Source organism: Leptodactylus fuscus, chromosome 4 (genome assembly GCF_031893055.1).
Source record: "Leptodactylus fuscus isolate aLepFus1 chromosome 4, aLepFus1.hap2, whole genome shotgun sequence".
NCBI lineage: Eukaryota > Metazoa > Chordata > Amphibia > Anura > Leptodactylidae > Leptodactylus > Leptodactylus fuscus.
Window position 1 is genome coordinate 66,941,832 of NC_134268.1, and position 16,352 is coordinate 66,958,183.

The following is a 16,352-nucleotide window of genomic DNA, read 5'->3' on the forward strand; positions in this document are numbered from 1 at the left end:
TTTGCCCTGTCTTTAAAGGGTAAATAGCGATGTAAATGGAAGCCTTATTCTTGATTTGTCACCCTCTATTTCTGCATGTCCAATTCACTCCATTCCTACTTTGTCTGCTGTATCAACAAGATTTCAGTCTCTTTATGCAAACCTTGATGTCCGTGTCATAGGTTTACACAGACTGGCCGAGTTCTGGTCCACATGGTAGGTGCTGGAATGCAGGTCACATGGTACAATATCAGTTTATAAATTAGCAAAGCAATAAAACTGTGAATGACAGAATTAAAGGGTATTTATTAATTACATCAATGGGAGCTGAGCTGCAGTAACACCACTCAGCCACTAGGCAGTGCAGCACTATACAGAATAGCTGATCCATGAGTGAGCCAGCTGTCGGCCCTCCACCAAGCAAAAATCATGGACAATCCCTTTACCTGCATAAGTATTTACATATTACACAAACAGAACAAACAAAATTCTATAAATACTTCTTTAATACTATATGCATATTCTAAATACCCCATGAAATAAATTAAGGCAACACTGCAAAAAAAAACTGCAGTAGATGTACAAAAAGAACACAAAGGCAAAATCCAACTCCAGGATTCCCAAAGCTCGAGCTACACTCCTAGAAGAACACAAAAACAATCCACATTTGCTCTACAAATTCCTGGAGACAATATGGTTTCTGAAACATGACAAAAGTGCATTAACAAGAACAGAATTTCTTAGGAGCGAGGTATCACGTGTGCTGTGAGTGCCGCTCTGGAGCAGACATGGGGCACAGCTGAGAGGCCATTTCGGAGAATAGGCACATTGGGTCCAGGAACAGGGCGATGGCTTTTAAACGTCAAAGCCCCAGAGTGACATTTGCGAAACCTATGATGGCGAGCAGCGGTACAAATGTCAAGAAACGTAAGAAGCAAAGCTCAGAAGAAACTCCTGGGAAGAAACAGTGTCGTAATTCCCTAGAGGACAAGGGTCGTGCGAAACAAAAAAAAAAAAAAAAAAAAAAAAAGGGGAAAAATCTGTGTCCACTGCAGGCAGAAATTATCCAGCATGTAGACGCTTGTATTAAAGGGGCTCTATTATTGGGAAAAGTCATTTTTAGTTGAGCACATACTTGCATAGCCTTTAGAAAGGCTATTCCACACGTACCATTTGTACGTAAATCCCCTCAGTAGTTTTTGAATAAGTCCGCTTTTATACATATGCTAATTGGCTTCCTCTGTGCACCGGAAGTGTCTGATCACCGTCTGCTATTCTCTGTGTGTGTGTAAGAGCTGCTTTGAGAGGCTGCTGCTGCTGACTCCTCTACCTGCTCTCACACACAGAGAATAGCAGACAGTGCTTACATTCATTTCCGGGGTGCACGGAGGAAGCTAATTAGCATATGAATAAAAACGGACTTATTCAAAAACTACTGAGGGGATTTACATACCAACGGTACGTGTGGAATAGCCTTTCTAAAGGATATGCAAGTATATGCTTAGCTAAAAATGACTTTTCCCAATGATAGAGCTCAGTGTTGAGCAGGAAAAAAAGTGACTGCCTTTGAATCTGTGCACGTTCATCTCTCTCGTCTCAGGAAAAGGCTTCTCCAAGCTCTATAAGGACATGAGAGTCCCTGCAACTAAACTAGGCAAGCTAGCAAAGCTGTCCAGAGACGTGCACGAAGATGAAGACACTCTGGAGTCACTGAATCGTGAAGTTGAAGAAGCTGTGGAGACTACGAAAAAGATAGAATAGTATGTAGTGGCTTTCGAAGAAAAGATGAAGGCCTTGAAGTAACAAACTCCAGAAACTTCCCAGTCCTTGAATCCAATAAAGACCCCCTGCAGCTTCCATAAAGCACATTTGAAGCAACAACAATGCAAGATCAGGTTAAAAACCTGGACAACCCTGAAGTAAAGCTGAAGAAGGTCTCTCGGATCTAGTCAAAGCCAGTCTATAAATTATGCTGACCCTACTCCAAATTTCTTACGCGGAGATCTCCACCCTGTGAATGGTCATTGTATGCCATCTGAGGAGCTGTCATGGCGGTCGTTCTGTTTGCAGTCTATTTATAGAGGGCTGGAAATTCTGAAGTTCAAGTAGATTCAAATCCAGGTCAAGCTGTCGCTTTCGCTACGCGTTATATAGGTTTTCCTATACTGTTGTACTGTCTTGTACAGTTGATTAAAAAGAAAACCTGAACCTACCGAGGCCTGTGACTCAACCCAAAACCCTTGCAAGAGGCTGGGGTGACAGCATTGAGTGGGGTCAGACCTATGAAGAGGCTTTGGCCAGAAGTAGGGAAGCAAGGAAACCCCTTATGGTGATTCATCTCTTGGAAGACGGTCCCTTCAGCCAAGAACTGAAAAAAGCTTTAGCTGCTGATTATATGGCTCAGGAAGATTTTATCATGTTGAACGATGGGCACCCTGTAGCTGAGGAGAACCAGTCTTCAGATGGATTCTGTGTACCCAGAGTCATATTAGTGGATCCATCGATGACTGTCAGGACAGATCTTGCAGGACAGTACTCAGACTGTATGCCTATGGAGCTGGTGATATTCCAGAGTTGATCGCAAACATGAAGAAAGCTAAAATTCTGCTACACACCGAACTGTGAACATCTGATCTCTGAGGAGATTCTCCACTAGAAATTCTCATTTATTTCTCTTACCCATATTCTATCTGGGCAACAGGTCACTTATGTAACTATATACACATTTCATACAAATTATTTACCATGTATTCGTAACAAATAAACAGGTTTTATCTTCCCCCCTTCAAAAAACAAAAAACAAAACCCCCAACAATAACAGAATTTCTTTGGCAATGAATCGTTGAAGTTCACTTCAGAAGGGCACGGTATAGCGACAAGGAATGCTTGGTTGTCCGTTCTTGTTCCATACAGAATATTAAATCCCTGAGACTGACCCGAGTTATTCTTGGAAGAAATATTGATTTGGGTATGCTGTAAGCCGAAGAACCAGATGTATGAAATCCCTGAAAATAATATCAAGTAAAAATAAGTTTTAATATGTTATAATCAATTCTGCATGTTCTTATCTTTGTTTTACTCTATTTCAGAGGAATACCACAGTTTTCTTTCTTCAATGATATAACTGCACCAATGGGACTTAGTCCACATTTATAAATGGGTATACAAAGAACTACCTGCAGGGATACAAATACTATAAAATACACTATTTAGTTTAAGGAGAATTCTCAAATTAGGTCACAAGGCAAGGAAGAATGTATAACCGTGATGGAAACTGGCAAACTATCATGTGCCTGATGGGCGAGCCCAAGGGATGGCATAGTCATACGGTGCAGCCGCCTTCTTCAGGCTTCAGAGCTCATACCATATACGCCGCATGCCGTACCCAACAAGAACAGAATGGCAAAATGCTTTCTATCTGCAAAAGTTATTATGCCTATGTGTTTCCGTATACAGGGTTTTCTTTTTTAAATGCCTGTGGTCTGTTTCCTCCATATGTATTTTACCAAGAACAGACTTCTGGGGAAATGCAGACACTTTTTTATATAGTATCTGTAACTAGGGAATCCATGCAAGTCTCAGTTACAGGGGAAAAGTCCCGATGTGCTGACAGTCAGAGAAGCAATTGCTTCCTCTATTCAATAAAGGGGTTGGTCATTTTCTATAGATCTCTCTAAATGTGCTGTAAATGGCACTAAAAGTTACACATCAATATAGTGTCTCCAGTTGCTATGTGCCACTCCATTATATGTATACAAGCATGAAGAACAGGGTATATCAAAGTAACTCATTTAAACAACATCTAATACCCACTGTAGATCATCAAATAATTGCATTTTCAAAAACCCAGAATGAGGGGTAAACGGAAAAAAGGGGTAGAAAATGCTAAATTGAAACAGACAATTTTTTATTAAATATACAAAACACAATAACAAGTTAAAAAGGGTGACAATACCACATCTACCAGCAGTAGGTGTGGGGGATAAATCCAGCAAAATGAGTATAAATAGGGTAATTATTGTTCCCAGTATTTGAAATAAATGGATTTGTACAAAATCAAGTTGTAAGCTTATAGTAATCGCCCAAATGTAAGGGTGATACAAACCCAGGAACCTATCAAGGTATATATGAAATTTCAACATCAATGACCTTCATACATCTCTGACACAATTCACACAGTGAACTAGTAAGTGCATGTCAGTTAATACAAATAGAGACGTAATGTTACAGAGAAAGCCTATCCAGGTGAATACACTTCATGTTATAAGTAGGTAGTGCACATGTCAGTGAGGTGGAGGTAGTAGTTATAACATGCTAGGTAAAAGTATAGACAAAAAACAATAGGTAACTGAGGTCATAAGTATAACATACCCATAGATGAATTGTAAAAATATTTGCTGGGCTAAACCCCCACACCTACTGCTGGTAGATGTGGTATTGTCACCCTTTTTAACTTGTTATTGTGTTTTGTATATTTAATAAAAATTGTCTGTTTCAATTTAGCATTTTCTACCCCTTTTTTCCGTTTACCCCCCACTCCATTATATGTACAGCGTTCCAGTTCTACCATGGCTGATGATGTAGGGTCACGTGACCAGCCCATCCATCGGCGGCCTCCATTAATTTCTATTGCGCAAGGCAAGCAAACCTGGCTTATGCACAATGACGTGTGCAGTGTAGATTAATGGAGGGAGCTGATGGATGGGCTAGTCACAAGATCCTCCATCAACAGCTATGATAGAACTGGAGTGCAGTATAGTCACAGAACCTATAGGAGGACAGTGGTGTATAGCCTAGATTGGTATGGAACCTGTAGGGCAGTTTACAGTAAGTTTACCTCTTTGGAAAACTACCAACCCCTAATGCTATGCCGATATTATGTATGCTTAGTCTATATTTAATGTGGTAGGCATATATTTAAAGGGGTTTTAAAGGCCAAATACAACAAAAACTATCCAGTAGACCACTCCTTTGGAATACCCACGTCTTAAAGATCTATGGAAGTTGCCTCTCTATAAGCAGACCACCCCCTTACACAACTAAAGACCACATTTTTAAGCAAGTTTTTCAGCTGGAACCCATTTCAACAGACCACACTTGCACTGTGAGACCAATATGGACACGGGTCTGTGTTTGTGCTGTTCTCTGGACTGCAGTGAACAAGAGACTTATAAGTGACATCAGGGCAGAAGTGTCACCATCACACTGGAGAAGAAAGCCCATGTCATACAGTCAATGCAGTCTGCCACTGATGTGTCCAGAATACATGCCAACTGTAGATTGTCCCAGTTTAGTAAGGACAATTTCAGGAACTGGGAAGGAAGGGGGGGGGTTACGGTTTAAAAATGGGCATGCTTGTAGAGTTCTCACGTGGGCTTTAAGGTCAGAAATATGGTTAAGGATAGCAATGAAGAGGAAAAATGATATGAGGAGCCATGTTGGGATCTAGGAACGAGAGTGGGCCCATGTTGAGGACCATAGTTTAAAGGGATACCATGCTGAAAGACTAAGAACAAGAGGTGAACCAGGCTGAGGGTCACAATTTAATATGGTGTCCTGCCACCAATGGATGTTTGATGTAGCTGTCCTGATCTGTGGAGGCCTGACACCCGGACCCTGCACAGATCAGCTGTTTCGGCAGCCTCCATGTGACAGAAGCTGCTGCACTGGATGGGAAACACAAACAGTATATGCTGGGAAACTACAGCTTCACTCATACAGGACACATCATCAGTATCAAACATGCATTAGGAGATGTACAGCCCTTTTATAGGGATACCATGCTGTGGACTAGAAATTAAAGCGACCTATGTAAAGGACCACAATTTAAAGGGATACCTTGCCAGGGACTAGCAATCAGAGGGGAACCATGCTGAGGGCTAAAATGTAAAGTAATAATGTACTGGGGAGCATGAACAATAGGGGGCCACACTGGTAACTACGAATGAGAGGAAAGCCATGATGGAGACCAAGTTTAGAAAGATGACATGCTGGGGACCAAAATTAATGTGGCCATCTTTAACTAGGAAATTTGTAGGTCACTAAGGAAATAAGAAATAATTGGGACTCCATATGGCTGTTTGTTGGAGGGGCTTGTGTACAGTACAATGGAAGCTTTATTAGTTATAGTTTATGCTGATGTGATACCTCTAGAAGCTGAAGCATAAAACAGAGGATTACTTGTTCTCTCACCATTATTTGAGGAGTTGTACATTCTGGCTTACTCCATTAGACACATTAGCCAGCAGTCTGTATACTTTTTTTTGTGAGGGGATCACCCCTAAGACCATTTTTCTGTACAAATTTGGATGGTTGGCTCAAAGTGGTGACCCCCAAAAGGTAAAGACAAAGCATGCTCTCCCAGTGATAAAGTAAGGGGGGTTGATGACAAACAAATATTCTGTTTATGTCACCCCCTCCCCCAGGTGCCAGATACAATTAATAGGAGAATATGTGCCTCTTTTCTATCACTGAAGCCTCCTCCATGCTGCACTGTATGTTGGCTTATAGACCACCCAGAACGGCAAGTTGTATATGTGACCTGAGTCCCAATTATGTTTTCAACTGGCCACATCTTTGTTTGAATCATGGCTGGAATCAATTTAGGTAGCATATTAAAGATGAGAAGCTCTACCTTAAAGGGGTTTTCCAGGCAAGCTCAAAAACTAAGGGTGTTATAATGAATATAAGTAGGGATACTCACCTACCCCTGGTCTTCCATTCCAGCATTGTTTTATAGATAGCAAACAGCTAGGCTGGGACATAAGTGAGACTGGGTCTGTGGCCACCTGAGCCCCTTCACTTCCAGCCAAGCCAGTGCCTGCATGGGATCTATCAGAGAACCTGATGCCAAAATTGGCGACCAGAGGTACACAAATATCACTTCTTTTTATATGACCCAAACCACCCCCCCCCCCCAGTTTGCCTGGAAAACCACTTTAATCTAGCACCAGGATCGCCATTCTAGGTGGTATAAAGCTTGAGACTAGAACGGTTGGTAGTGAGCAAGTATCTCATATGTCTATGATTGAAGAAGTGTCACCGTGAGTTTACTTGTGATATATGTCCTTTGCAGGGAAAGCATTACGGGTAAATTAATTTTGTCAACAGTTTTCAATGGGTTTCTATTTTTTCACAAGTGAAACATAAGTTCAATATGTTTCACCTACTAAAAAAAATAAAAAAAATCACAAGTCACATCAAAAACATATGCAATTTTTTCCACACCTGTGAACATAGTCAATACCCTATGTTGTAAATCTGAATACTGAAACATTAGGCTACAGGCACAAGTAAGTGTGCATATACGGCTGGTATATAGAGGATATGTGTGCCCTCCATGATCTCTGCAGACAAACACATTGCATTAATGAGCCCGGCCTGCAAAACAGCCAAGATTAGGACCAGAGTTGTGCCTCTAGGCTCACGGACCAGTGATCATATTTGTGTGTACGGGGCCATAAGAATAGAATGGGTCAAGGCTAGCACATAGACAAAGAACACTGATAGAGACTTATTTAGTACCTACAGATGGTTTGCTCAGTTTGTTGGCTTTTGTCTATTATAGGATGTATATACTGTACTGTGATTCACTTCTAAATGATACTGCGGCAGCAGATAAAAGGAAATATTTCACGCTTCCCATTAAAAATATGAAAATTTCCCATTTTAAATTCAGCGTCTTCATGCTGTAAATCTAGTGTAGTGTACTTAAGATGACTACCGACTACAGGTCAGAGAATAAGAAAGCTTCCTTGTCCCTTTAGACACAATGCCACAAGGTCGGGTCTTTTATATGACAACCTTGTGTGATCTGAGGGAAATTATAGTAATGCAGCACAGCTGCCAGCGCAGGGTTGAAAATGAGGTCAAATCCGCAGGAAGCAGCAGAAAGCCCGAGGCAACATTATAAATGAAACAACCCCCAAGGGAGTTGCAGCAAGCAAGGAGTGATGTCCTTCAAACTTTAGAATTGGAGAAAGGTGAAAGTATAATCAAATACTTCTGCTTGACATTTCACAGAGCAGACAGGATTTTATCCAACGCAACACTTCACTGAGAAACTACTTTTCATGTATAGAGGGAGCAGCGAGAGGCAGAAAGGGAAATACTCCGCTTTGCTCATTTTAATCACCTGCTATTCCTTTCATAGCCTTTGCCTTTCTATACTACATTTCATAATGTCAAATACATGCAAAAATCTATGCCAAAGAAAGAAACATTAACATTGTTTTTTTTTTTTCTTCTTCAGCCCGTTTTAAACCTAGAAACATTAGGCATGAAGAGCTGATCACTGCCATTGAACCTAACAAATAAGGCTCTGTTCACACTTCAAGGTTCCCATTACTCTTTGATGGTCGCCATAAAGCAGCATGCTGTGCTATTCTAGCCAGAAAAAGAAAAAACATTGAAAGTGAATGTGCGGAGCCTGGATTATAACAGATCTGTCAAACGGGTCCTAATAGAGCAGATTGGTCATTGATTCTGTAAAAAATAGGAGAGGTAATGCCAAAGTGAATGAGGGCTTAATATGTGAAAACTGCAACAGGAAAGAACTTTTGAGCTACATTTCAAAGGTTGCACATACATCTATCCAACAGGGAAAGCGGAGTAACTTTGTAAATCCATTACAGGTATCTGAGTCCAGAGCAGTATTCATAGTTTTGCAAACTTCAATGCAGAGACCTATGAACAGAGCGTGCTCAGGTAATCTGCAAGAAAGAAAGGCCAATTGTTCCTCCCTATTATAGGGGTTACCATTTCAGGGACATGTCTGACAACTTATAAGGCCAAGGTGACATGGCCAAGTTTAGACCAGGAAGCTTGCTCTGAGGATTTCCCCATCTGAACGCAGCTCAGCCCAACTGAACTCAGCATGTCAGCCAGATTTACTGACCTGAACCTTGCTCATCTAACACAGACAGATTCCCAGCCCATGACTTGCCTCTCACACAACAGCAGCCACAACTAGGACCTCACGCAATGGACAGGATTTTTAAGCAAAAAGTTAACGGTCCCTGAAACCAGTTACCACTGTACTTGAAAACCCTACCCTTTAGCATGGGGGTACTACCAGCACGTGACAGAGGCAATGTAGGATCCCTACTTTTAGGTGAGAACAGACAGATTGTTTGGTACAGAGTTCTTAGTCATGTAGAGACCAAGGTCTTTTTCCAGGATGTCTGATATTTTTATAATTTTTTTCTTTGAAATAAATTTTCATGGGGTGGCGGTCTATATGAGTGCTGGACACATCGCCCCAGATTTACTATTGTCATTAAGAGTAGACACAGGCATAACCGTGGTTCAACTTTGTCACATCTCAGTACATTTGGACACATCCAGTCTAGAACAATTTTGTTTAGAAGCATTTGGCTCTTATCATAAGATCATGCCTTCCATTTATAAACAGAAGCTGCAATACTGTGCTGGATCCATTGCACAACAGATGCAAATAAACTGTGCTACATGCAATGAACTATTATGGTCACAAGTCCAAGAACAGCAGGCACAGCCTACAAGTGTACATACAGATGTTACAGAGTTAATCCAAACTTTTGCAGCAAGATTATCTTATCACAGAAGGCAACAAAAAACAAGGAAAGTCATTGAAAAATGTTTTACCAATGACTTTTCACTGACTTATGTTGTCTTCTGCAGCAGTTCAACCAATTGCAGAAGTTCAGGTTAACTGTACTACATATGTATATATGTAAGTAAATCTCGTATCCCAGATGCAATACTTCATACAATGAGACAAGGCACAAAAATACAAAACTAAGCCTACGCAAACACAGTCTACTGATACTCTCATTACATTTTGTATACTTGTATCCAGGGGTCTTTTTCTTCTTGGTCCAATGGCAGCCAGTGCTGTAAGATTTGCCTCCCGGTATTGGATCTGCTCCAGTTCCAGCTGCTGCATCTGAGAAGCAAAATATATTCATTCACCATTACTACACAAATGCCAACTAGAATTCTTCTTATCGGTAAAAATCAGCAGATCTCATTAGGTCAAGGGTGACTGGACTGGACTGAAGCCAATCACTTCAACAACCTCATCAGTGCATGATATTTTCTTCTATAAAAGTACTAAAAATTATATAGTTAACTTAGTATTCAGATCATGTTTTACTGTCAGTTTTGTTTACGATATCAATTCCAAAGCAAAATGACACAAGAATATGTTCTAGATCCCTCACCAAATAAAAGTAATATTATAATAACGTGCTCAAAGAAAGTCTATCAGCTACAAAGTGTCTCCTCAACCAATAACAGCCCTATATAGGAAGAGAAACAAACCAATGAAGCAATGGAGAGACAATTATATCAATCAGTCTGCAAGTGCACAGGGGGTGGGGCCTAATTTACTGAATTTACCTATAGGCAACCACTGTTTTTTTCCACTTTAATTTTGGGGGTGACTCCAAATCCAGGCCTCCATTGGTCAATAAATTTGATTTCCATTGATGATTTTTGTGTGATTTTGTTGTCATCACATTCAACTTTGTACAGAACAAAGTATTCAATGAGAATATTTCATTCATTCAGATCTAGGATGTGTTATTTGAGTGTTTCCTTTATTTTTTTGAGCAGTGTATATTAGGTAAATCCTCCACTGGCGCAGGGATTTTCAATACGCCAGTCTTGATTAATCCCCTTCCCCTATATTTGTTTAGGACAAGAAAGGAGTTTGCTCTAATAAATATACTAAGGATGATAAGCATCTAATTACTAAGCCATCCTTCTACTGTTGAATAGTGTGAGCTGTTGACTCAGCTTTCCAAGGATTGGAAAAGGAAGCCAGGAACTCCTGCTTTCCATGCCGACTGGCCTGCTATGGAACCCAGACAGGAGTCCATCCTATATTCTACATGCCACTGAGTGTGTTATACTAAGTGGCAGTATTCATGAAATGTCCTATATTCTCTTTTTATCCTTTGAGAACTGCGCTTAACATTGAAGAATGAGAATTGTCTGATGTGTAGGAGTCCAACCAAATCACAAGAGGAGGGATCCCTTGGATCCTGTGAGAAAAGAGCAGTAGGTGTCCCGTACAAATGTGGGTACAATGGACTGCCATTCTTGTGATTTGTCGGAGTCCCACTGTTTGGGCATCTCAGTGACTTACCTTTATCCTGTAAATAGTTAATTATTATTATCTACAGGACATCCCATTCAAAGTTACGGATACTATTACATAACAAGTATCAAAATCCAAAGTATTAACTTTAGTTCGTAGTGGTTCCAAAGCCTGACCTTTTTGTGCTGGAAAGTGTACAGTACATTACAGATATGTGAGGATTGCCATGACCTTTCTTTTACAAAGCGCTTTTATTTCCCTTACATATATCCAGTGCTTCTATAATGTCACATCTACAAATAGAGAGCTTGGCTTACAAGAGGGGCCTTCTAAATGTACCAACTTTAAGAGCAGGAAAAACAGGAAGAAAAATCTGTGTTGGAGCCAGGGACAGGTTCTCGCTGGGATTTCTGCTTGTTTGCTTCAGCTTCTACATTAATAGCAATAATAAAGTTCTTTAAAACATTCATAAACAACCTGCTGCTGACACCTTGGAGCAAAGTGTAGCCGCGTTCAGCTACAAGAAATTTCATAGTTCAGGAAGCGCAGTTAGGAGAGGAGGGGGGAGGCAAGAAAGGTTGTTCTTAGTATCTGAGTCATTTGGAACAAAGATCCTCAAAAATTGCATGAAATCAGTCTTGTAACTATAGAAACCAATTTCTTCAGCTCCATATCACACGTCTCACACCTCAATTGTCTTTATTATCGTCTACTGTCAGATCCTTAATCAGAAATGTGAACAGGCTTGATGATTTATTCAGCAGGGGAATGAAACTGTAGGTCAAGTGAAGAAAAAAAAAAAAAACACCGTATATCGTACACACACCTAACTCTCCGCAGCCTACGGTACTTTCATTTCATTCTGTTCCCAGTACCTCTGGGCCAATTGCAGCAAGCGCCAATATTAAGGCTCAATTAAAATAAGCTCTAATTAGCGCAGCGCTTTTCCTCTCGGGCTAGAAAAGTCAGGAAATGGATATTGGGAAATGTTAGAAAAAAAAAATAGCTAGCGAGTGAAAGGCTACAGACATAAATGAACGTATTTGTTGATTTGTACAGTTGCTATGCAGAGGCCTCTGGGAGCAAAAGCTTAACCAGCCTAAGCTATAAACTAAAACCCCTGCAGCTAAACATGAACTGAGTGAAAACAAGGGCTCCATCTCAGAGCTGAAAACTGCTGGGCTCAGAAAATTAAAAGCCCGAGGCGTTTTCCATTTAAAACGAAATCCCAGTACCGCCTCCCAGCCAAAGAATTATAAGCAGTATCAGATTTACAAAACGAACAATTACCCTGGAAAAATGTAGCCTATTGTACAGTCCCAGATGCTGGATGGAAAAGTGCTTCCCCTCTTATTTTAATATTGCTGCTCTTTATATATACCAGTTACAGACCTGATCCACCCAAACATAATGTGCACATGTTATCTGAGGAGACCTTAAATCAATGCAGGGGAGAGAGGAAAAAAAAAAAAAAAAAAAAAAAAGCGCTTCTTCCCATGGCGGTGTCTCGTTTGAAATGTTCTCCTTGCCTCGAGCGGCTTCTGTCCTTCCTGTAGGCCTATATAAATGGTATGCAGCAGCAAAATACACTCTGACCTAATTGCCAAGAGAAAGCTTCCAACTTTTCCAGACCACCTCTGCTCCGGCAGGGACCTACACTGGCAGAGATGGGGATCAAGAATTCGCCATTTATAGAAAGCGCGAGGCCATGCAGGCTATAGGGCTTACCTCTTTGGCTTTTTGCTTTAATAGCACTTGGTCTGGGTCTTCTTTATTTGATCGGCTCTGTCAGAAGGCAACAAAAAATGTAATTAAAAATAGATATCAATACCCTATACATGTTAACTCCTGCTTCACGATGATAAACGGTGCACTTTAAGGGTTAATCAAAAATGGCTGCATTCTTAAACATGCAGCAGGCATTAAATATTTAATGCATAACAATATTCTCCTGTGATTAAAAAGCTTTGCTGCAGGGGAAAGCGCCTCAGTCCAGGATTTGTACGACTTCCCCTCATGCATTTTCATTCTCATTTTCCATAAAGGCTGGATGCCTGACTACTTGCCTAGGGCAACCCCGAGTGCCAGAACTGCTGCCTAGGCCAAGTCAATCCTGACCCCGTGCCATTTCATTTTATGTGGCGCAGCATAATTGAGTCATCAAAGCAGGCAATAATAAAAATGCAAACTTCCGATGTAAAATATACAGTATAGCCAGCACATGTCAGCCATCAATATCGGAATCTCACTTCAAGTCTCCTTAGTTTAACCCTACACTTCCACATTCCAGTTCTGAAACCTTTCATTCTAGACAGGAATCTGATGTTGGAAAAGCAAGCAGAAACCCAAAGATTTGTAGATGTACTACTATTATTAGAGAAAACCTGACCAGATTAATAGTACTTCGCACCCAAAGTGGTCATCTCGTCCCACTGTGATTTAAAGGGATTGTCCAGTTCAGATTATTATTTAATACTACTGCTCCTGGGGTTATAAACATAAACCAGTACTCACCTCTCTGGAAACAGATGGACTCTGGCGGCGGTAGCTCCGCTGGTCTGTATACAAGTACTCACTCTGACTACCATCTCATTTGTGCAAGGGGTCTATTGCAGCCAGTCCCAGGCCTTAGCAGTGACCTCTTCACAAATGGAATGACACTACAGTGAATACCAATGGAGCTGCTGCCGCTGGAGTCGTAGGCCTATGGAGAGGCAAGTACTCATATTCATATGCTAATTAGCCACCACCGTGCACTCCGGAAGTGTCTGTGAGCAGTGTCTGCTATTCCCTGTGTGAGACAGAGCAGGGAGGTGAGTTGTCATCGTCAGCTGTCTCTCTACTCTAACACACAGAGAATAGAAGACAGACACTTCCGGAGTGCACGGTGGAGACTAATTAGCATGTGAATAAAAATGGGCTCATTAAAAACTACTGAGGTGATTTACATACTAAAGGTAATTGTGGAATAGCCTGTCTAAAGGCTATGCAAGGATGTGCTTATCTAAACAGGATAGAGCCCCTTTAAAGAAAAAAAGGAACTAGACAACCTGACGTGAACTGGAAGTATGACCCCAGTATGGAATTTTAAAGCATTTAGCAGAACTATATCTTGTTTTTATTTTCAGCATATATAAGTTTTTTTTTCTGGAAAGAACTGTATTTTTAAATGGCACAATTTTGAGGGAACAAATTAACTCTTTATTGGGAAAAGGTAAAAAAACCCAAAATTTACAAATCTGCCATTTTTTTGCATTCTGTGCCACTCATGTGCATAACTTTTTTCCATTAACTGAGCTGTATAAGGGCTTACTCTCTGAAGAATAAATTGAATTTTCTAATTGTATAATTCTGGAGTACATACAACTTTTTGATCAGTTTTTACTACGTTTTTGGGAGGCAAATTCTTGGATTTTTATGGTGTTTACCATACAGGTAATATATCATCATTGTATAGTTCACATTGTTACAGATACAGCAATAACATGATTTATTGTGTTTTTATTTATTCATTTTTTTTTACCAGAATAACTATGTAAGGGGATAAAGGATTTGATGGTTTTTTCCTTACAATGTTTCAACATTTTAGTAAAACTTTCGATCACTTCTTTTTTGCCCCATATGCATAAGCCACTGTTAGGCCTCCGGATGCCACAGCGGAGCTTCAGAACCCTTCCATTGAGTTGCACAGAGGATGGCAGGAATGGGATACAAGAGGGAACACCTTTGCCATGTCTAGCTGTTTAGAGGTTTCTACTGACAGTGGCATATTAGAGGTTAGGTCTCACCATTCACCATGATGTGTATTATCCATAATGGAGCACAAACTGCCCCTCACCCATAACGGACATATACATCATAAAGCAAGAAGGGGTTAAACAGGAAAGATATTTAAAAAGGAGTGTTTTATCACAAACCACTCTTCTAAAGGGATTCTATCATTAAAATCACATTTTTTCTCCATCACACGTAGGAATAGCCTTCTCCTACCTTTAGATGTCTTCTCCACGCCACCGCTCTGTAGAAATCCCGGTTTTCATCTGTATGCAAATGAGCTCTCTCGCAGCACTTGGGGCGGTCCCCAGCGCGCAAACAGCACTGGGGATGTCCCCAATGCTGCGTGAGCGATCTCCAGCGCCACCTCTATCTTCTTCAGGAATGGCCTCTCTGCGCACCTTCTTCCAGAGTTGCCCGAGTCCCGATGGCAGAGCAGACTGCGCATGTGTAGAAGTTTGAACCCAGCTCCGGAAGACGACTCGCAGAGAGGATGTTCATGAAGATGACAGAGGCGGTGCTGGAGATTTCTCTCGCAGCATTGGGGACACCCCCAAAAAAAAAAAAATGGACACCTATCATAACGAACACTAACTGATGCTAACTGATGTTAATGTGTCTGTTTTTTTTAACTGATCCATTTAATGGATCAGTTAAAAAAAACCGGACACATTAGTATCAGTTAGGGCTCGTTCACATCTGCGTTCATGGGTCCTTATTGCAGGTTTCCGTTTCCTGCATAAAACAGATGCAGGAGACGGAAGCCTGCAGGAGACTCTCTCACCCATTCATTAGAATGGGTGAGAAAGCTGTCCGGCCGTGCGCGGCAGTGAGCGTTTTGCGCTCTCCGCCGCGAAACCGGGTTTTATAATCCGGACACAGAGTCGGACATGCACTACTCTGTGTCCGGATAAAAAAATCCGGTTTCGCGGCGGAGAGCCTAAAAGGCTCACCGCCGTGCACGGCCTGACCCGGTCTATGGTTTCCGTCTTCTGCCATGCAGAAGACGGAAACCATAGAACGGAGACCCCAGACGCAGGTGTGAACCCAGCGTTAGCATCAGTTAGTGTCCGTGTTTTATACTGTCCGGTTTTTTCTTTTCGCTGTTTATGCTTTCTGAGCATGTACAGAAAATAAACGGACAGAAAATAACGGACTGTAACTGATGGCCATCAGTTACTGTCCGTTATATGTCCATTGCCCATAGACCTCAATGTTAAATAAAAAACAGACACTTTCTGTCCGTTTTTTCAAACGGACAAAAAAATCCTGCATGTGTGATTTCTCTGTCCGCTTGAAAAAACGGACATGGTTGTTAACGGACCCTTAAGGACACAAACGGACACAAACTGACAACAGATGAAATCCCATTGAAATGAATGGAAATTGCAACGGACACAGCTAGTGTCCGTTGCTAAAATCTTGAACGGACAGTAGCAACGGACACTGCAATCGGACACCAACGGTAGTGTGAACGCCCCTTTAGATAATATGCAAATGCTTGTAAGAACAGACA

The 16,352-nt window shown here is 41.1% G+C and overlaps 1 protein-coding gene across 1 annotated transcript in view; it reads right to left on the minus strand.

The window, feature by feature from the left end:
- Positions 1–2,828: 2,828 nt before the first annotated feature.
- The window catches only part of TAF4B (TATA-box binding protein associated factor 4b), a 54,014-nt gene continuing 40,490 nt past the window's right edge, over positions 2,829–16,352 (minus strand). Inside the window, exons 12-14 of the mRNA XM_075271916.1 lie at positions 12,791–12,847; positions 9,788–9,904; positions 2,829–2,984 (exon numbers count right to left, since the gene is read on the minus strand). Coding sequence (XP_075128017.1) covers positions 2,829–2,984; positions 9,788–9,904; positions 12,791–12,847 — 330 coding nt within the window. The remainder of the gene's footprint in view (positions 2,985–9,787; positions 9,905–12,790; positions 12,848–16,352) is intronic.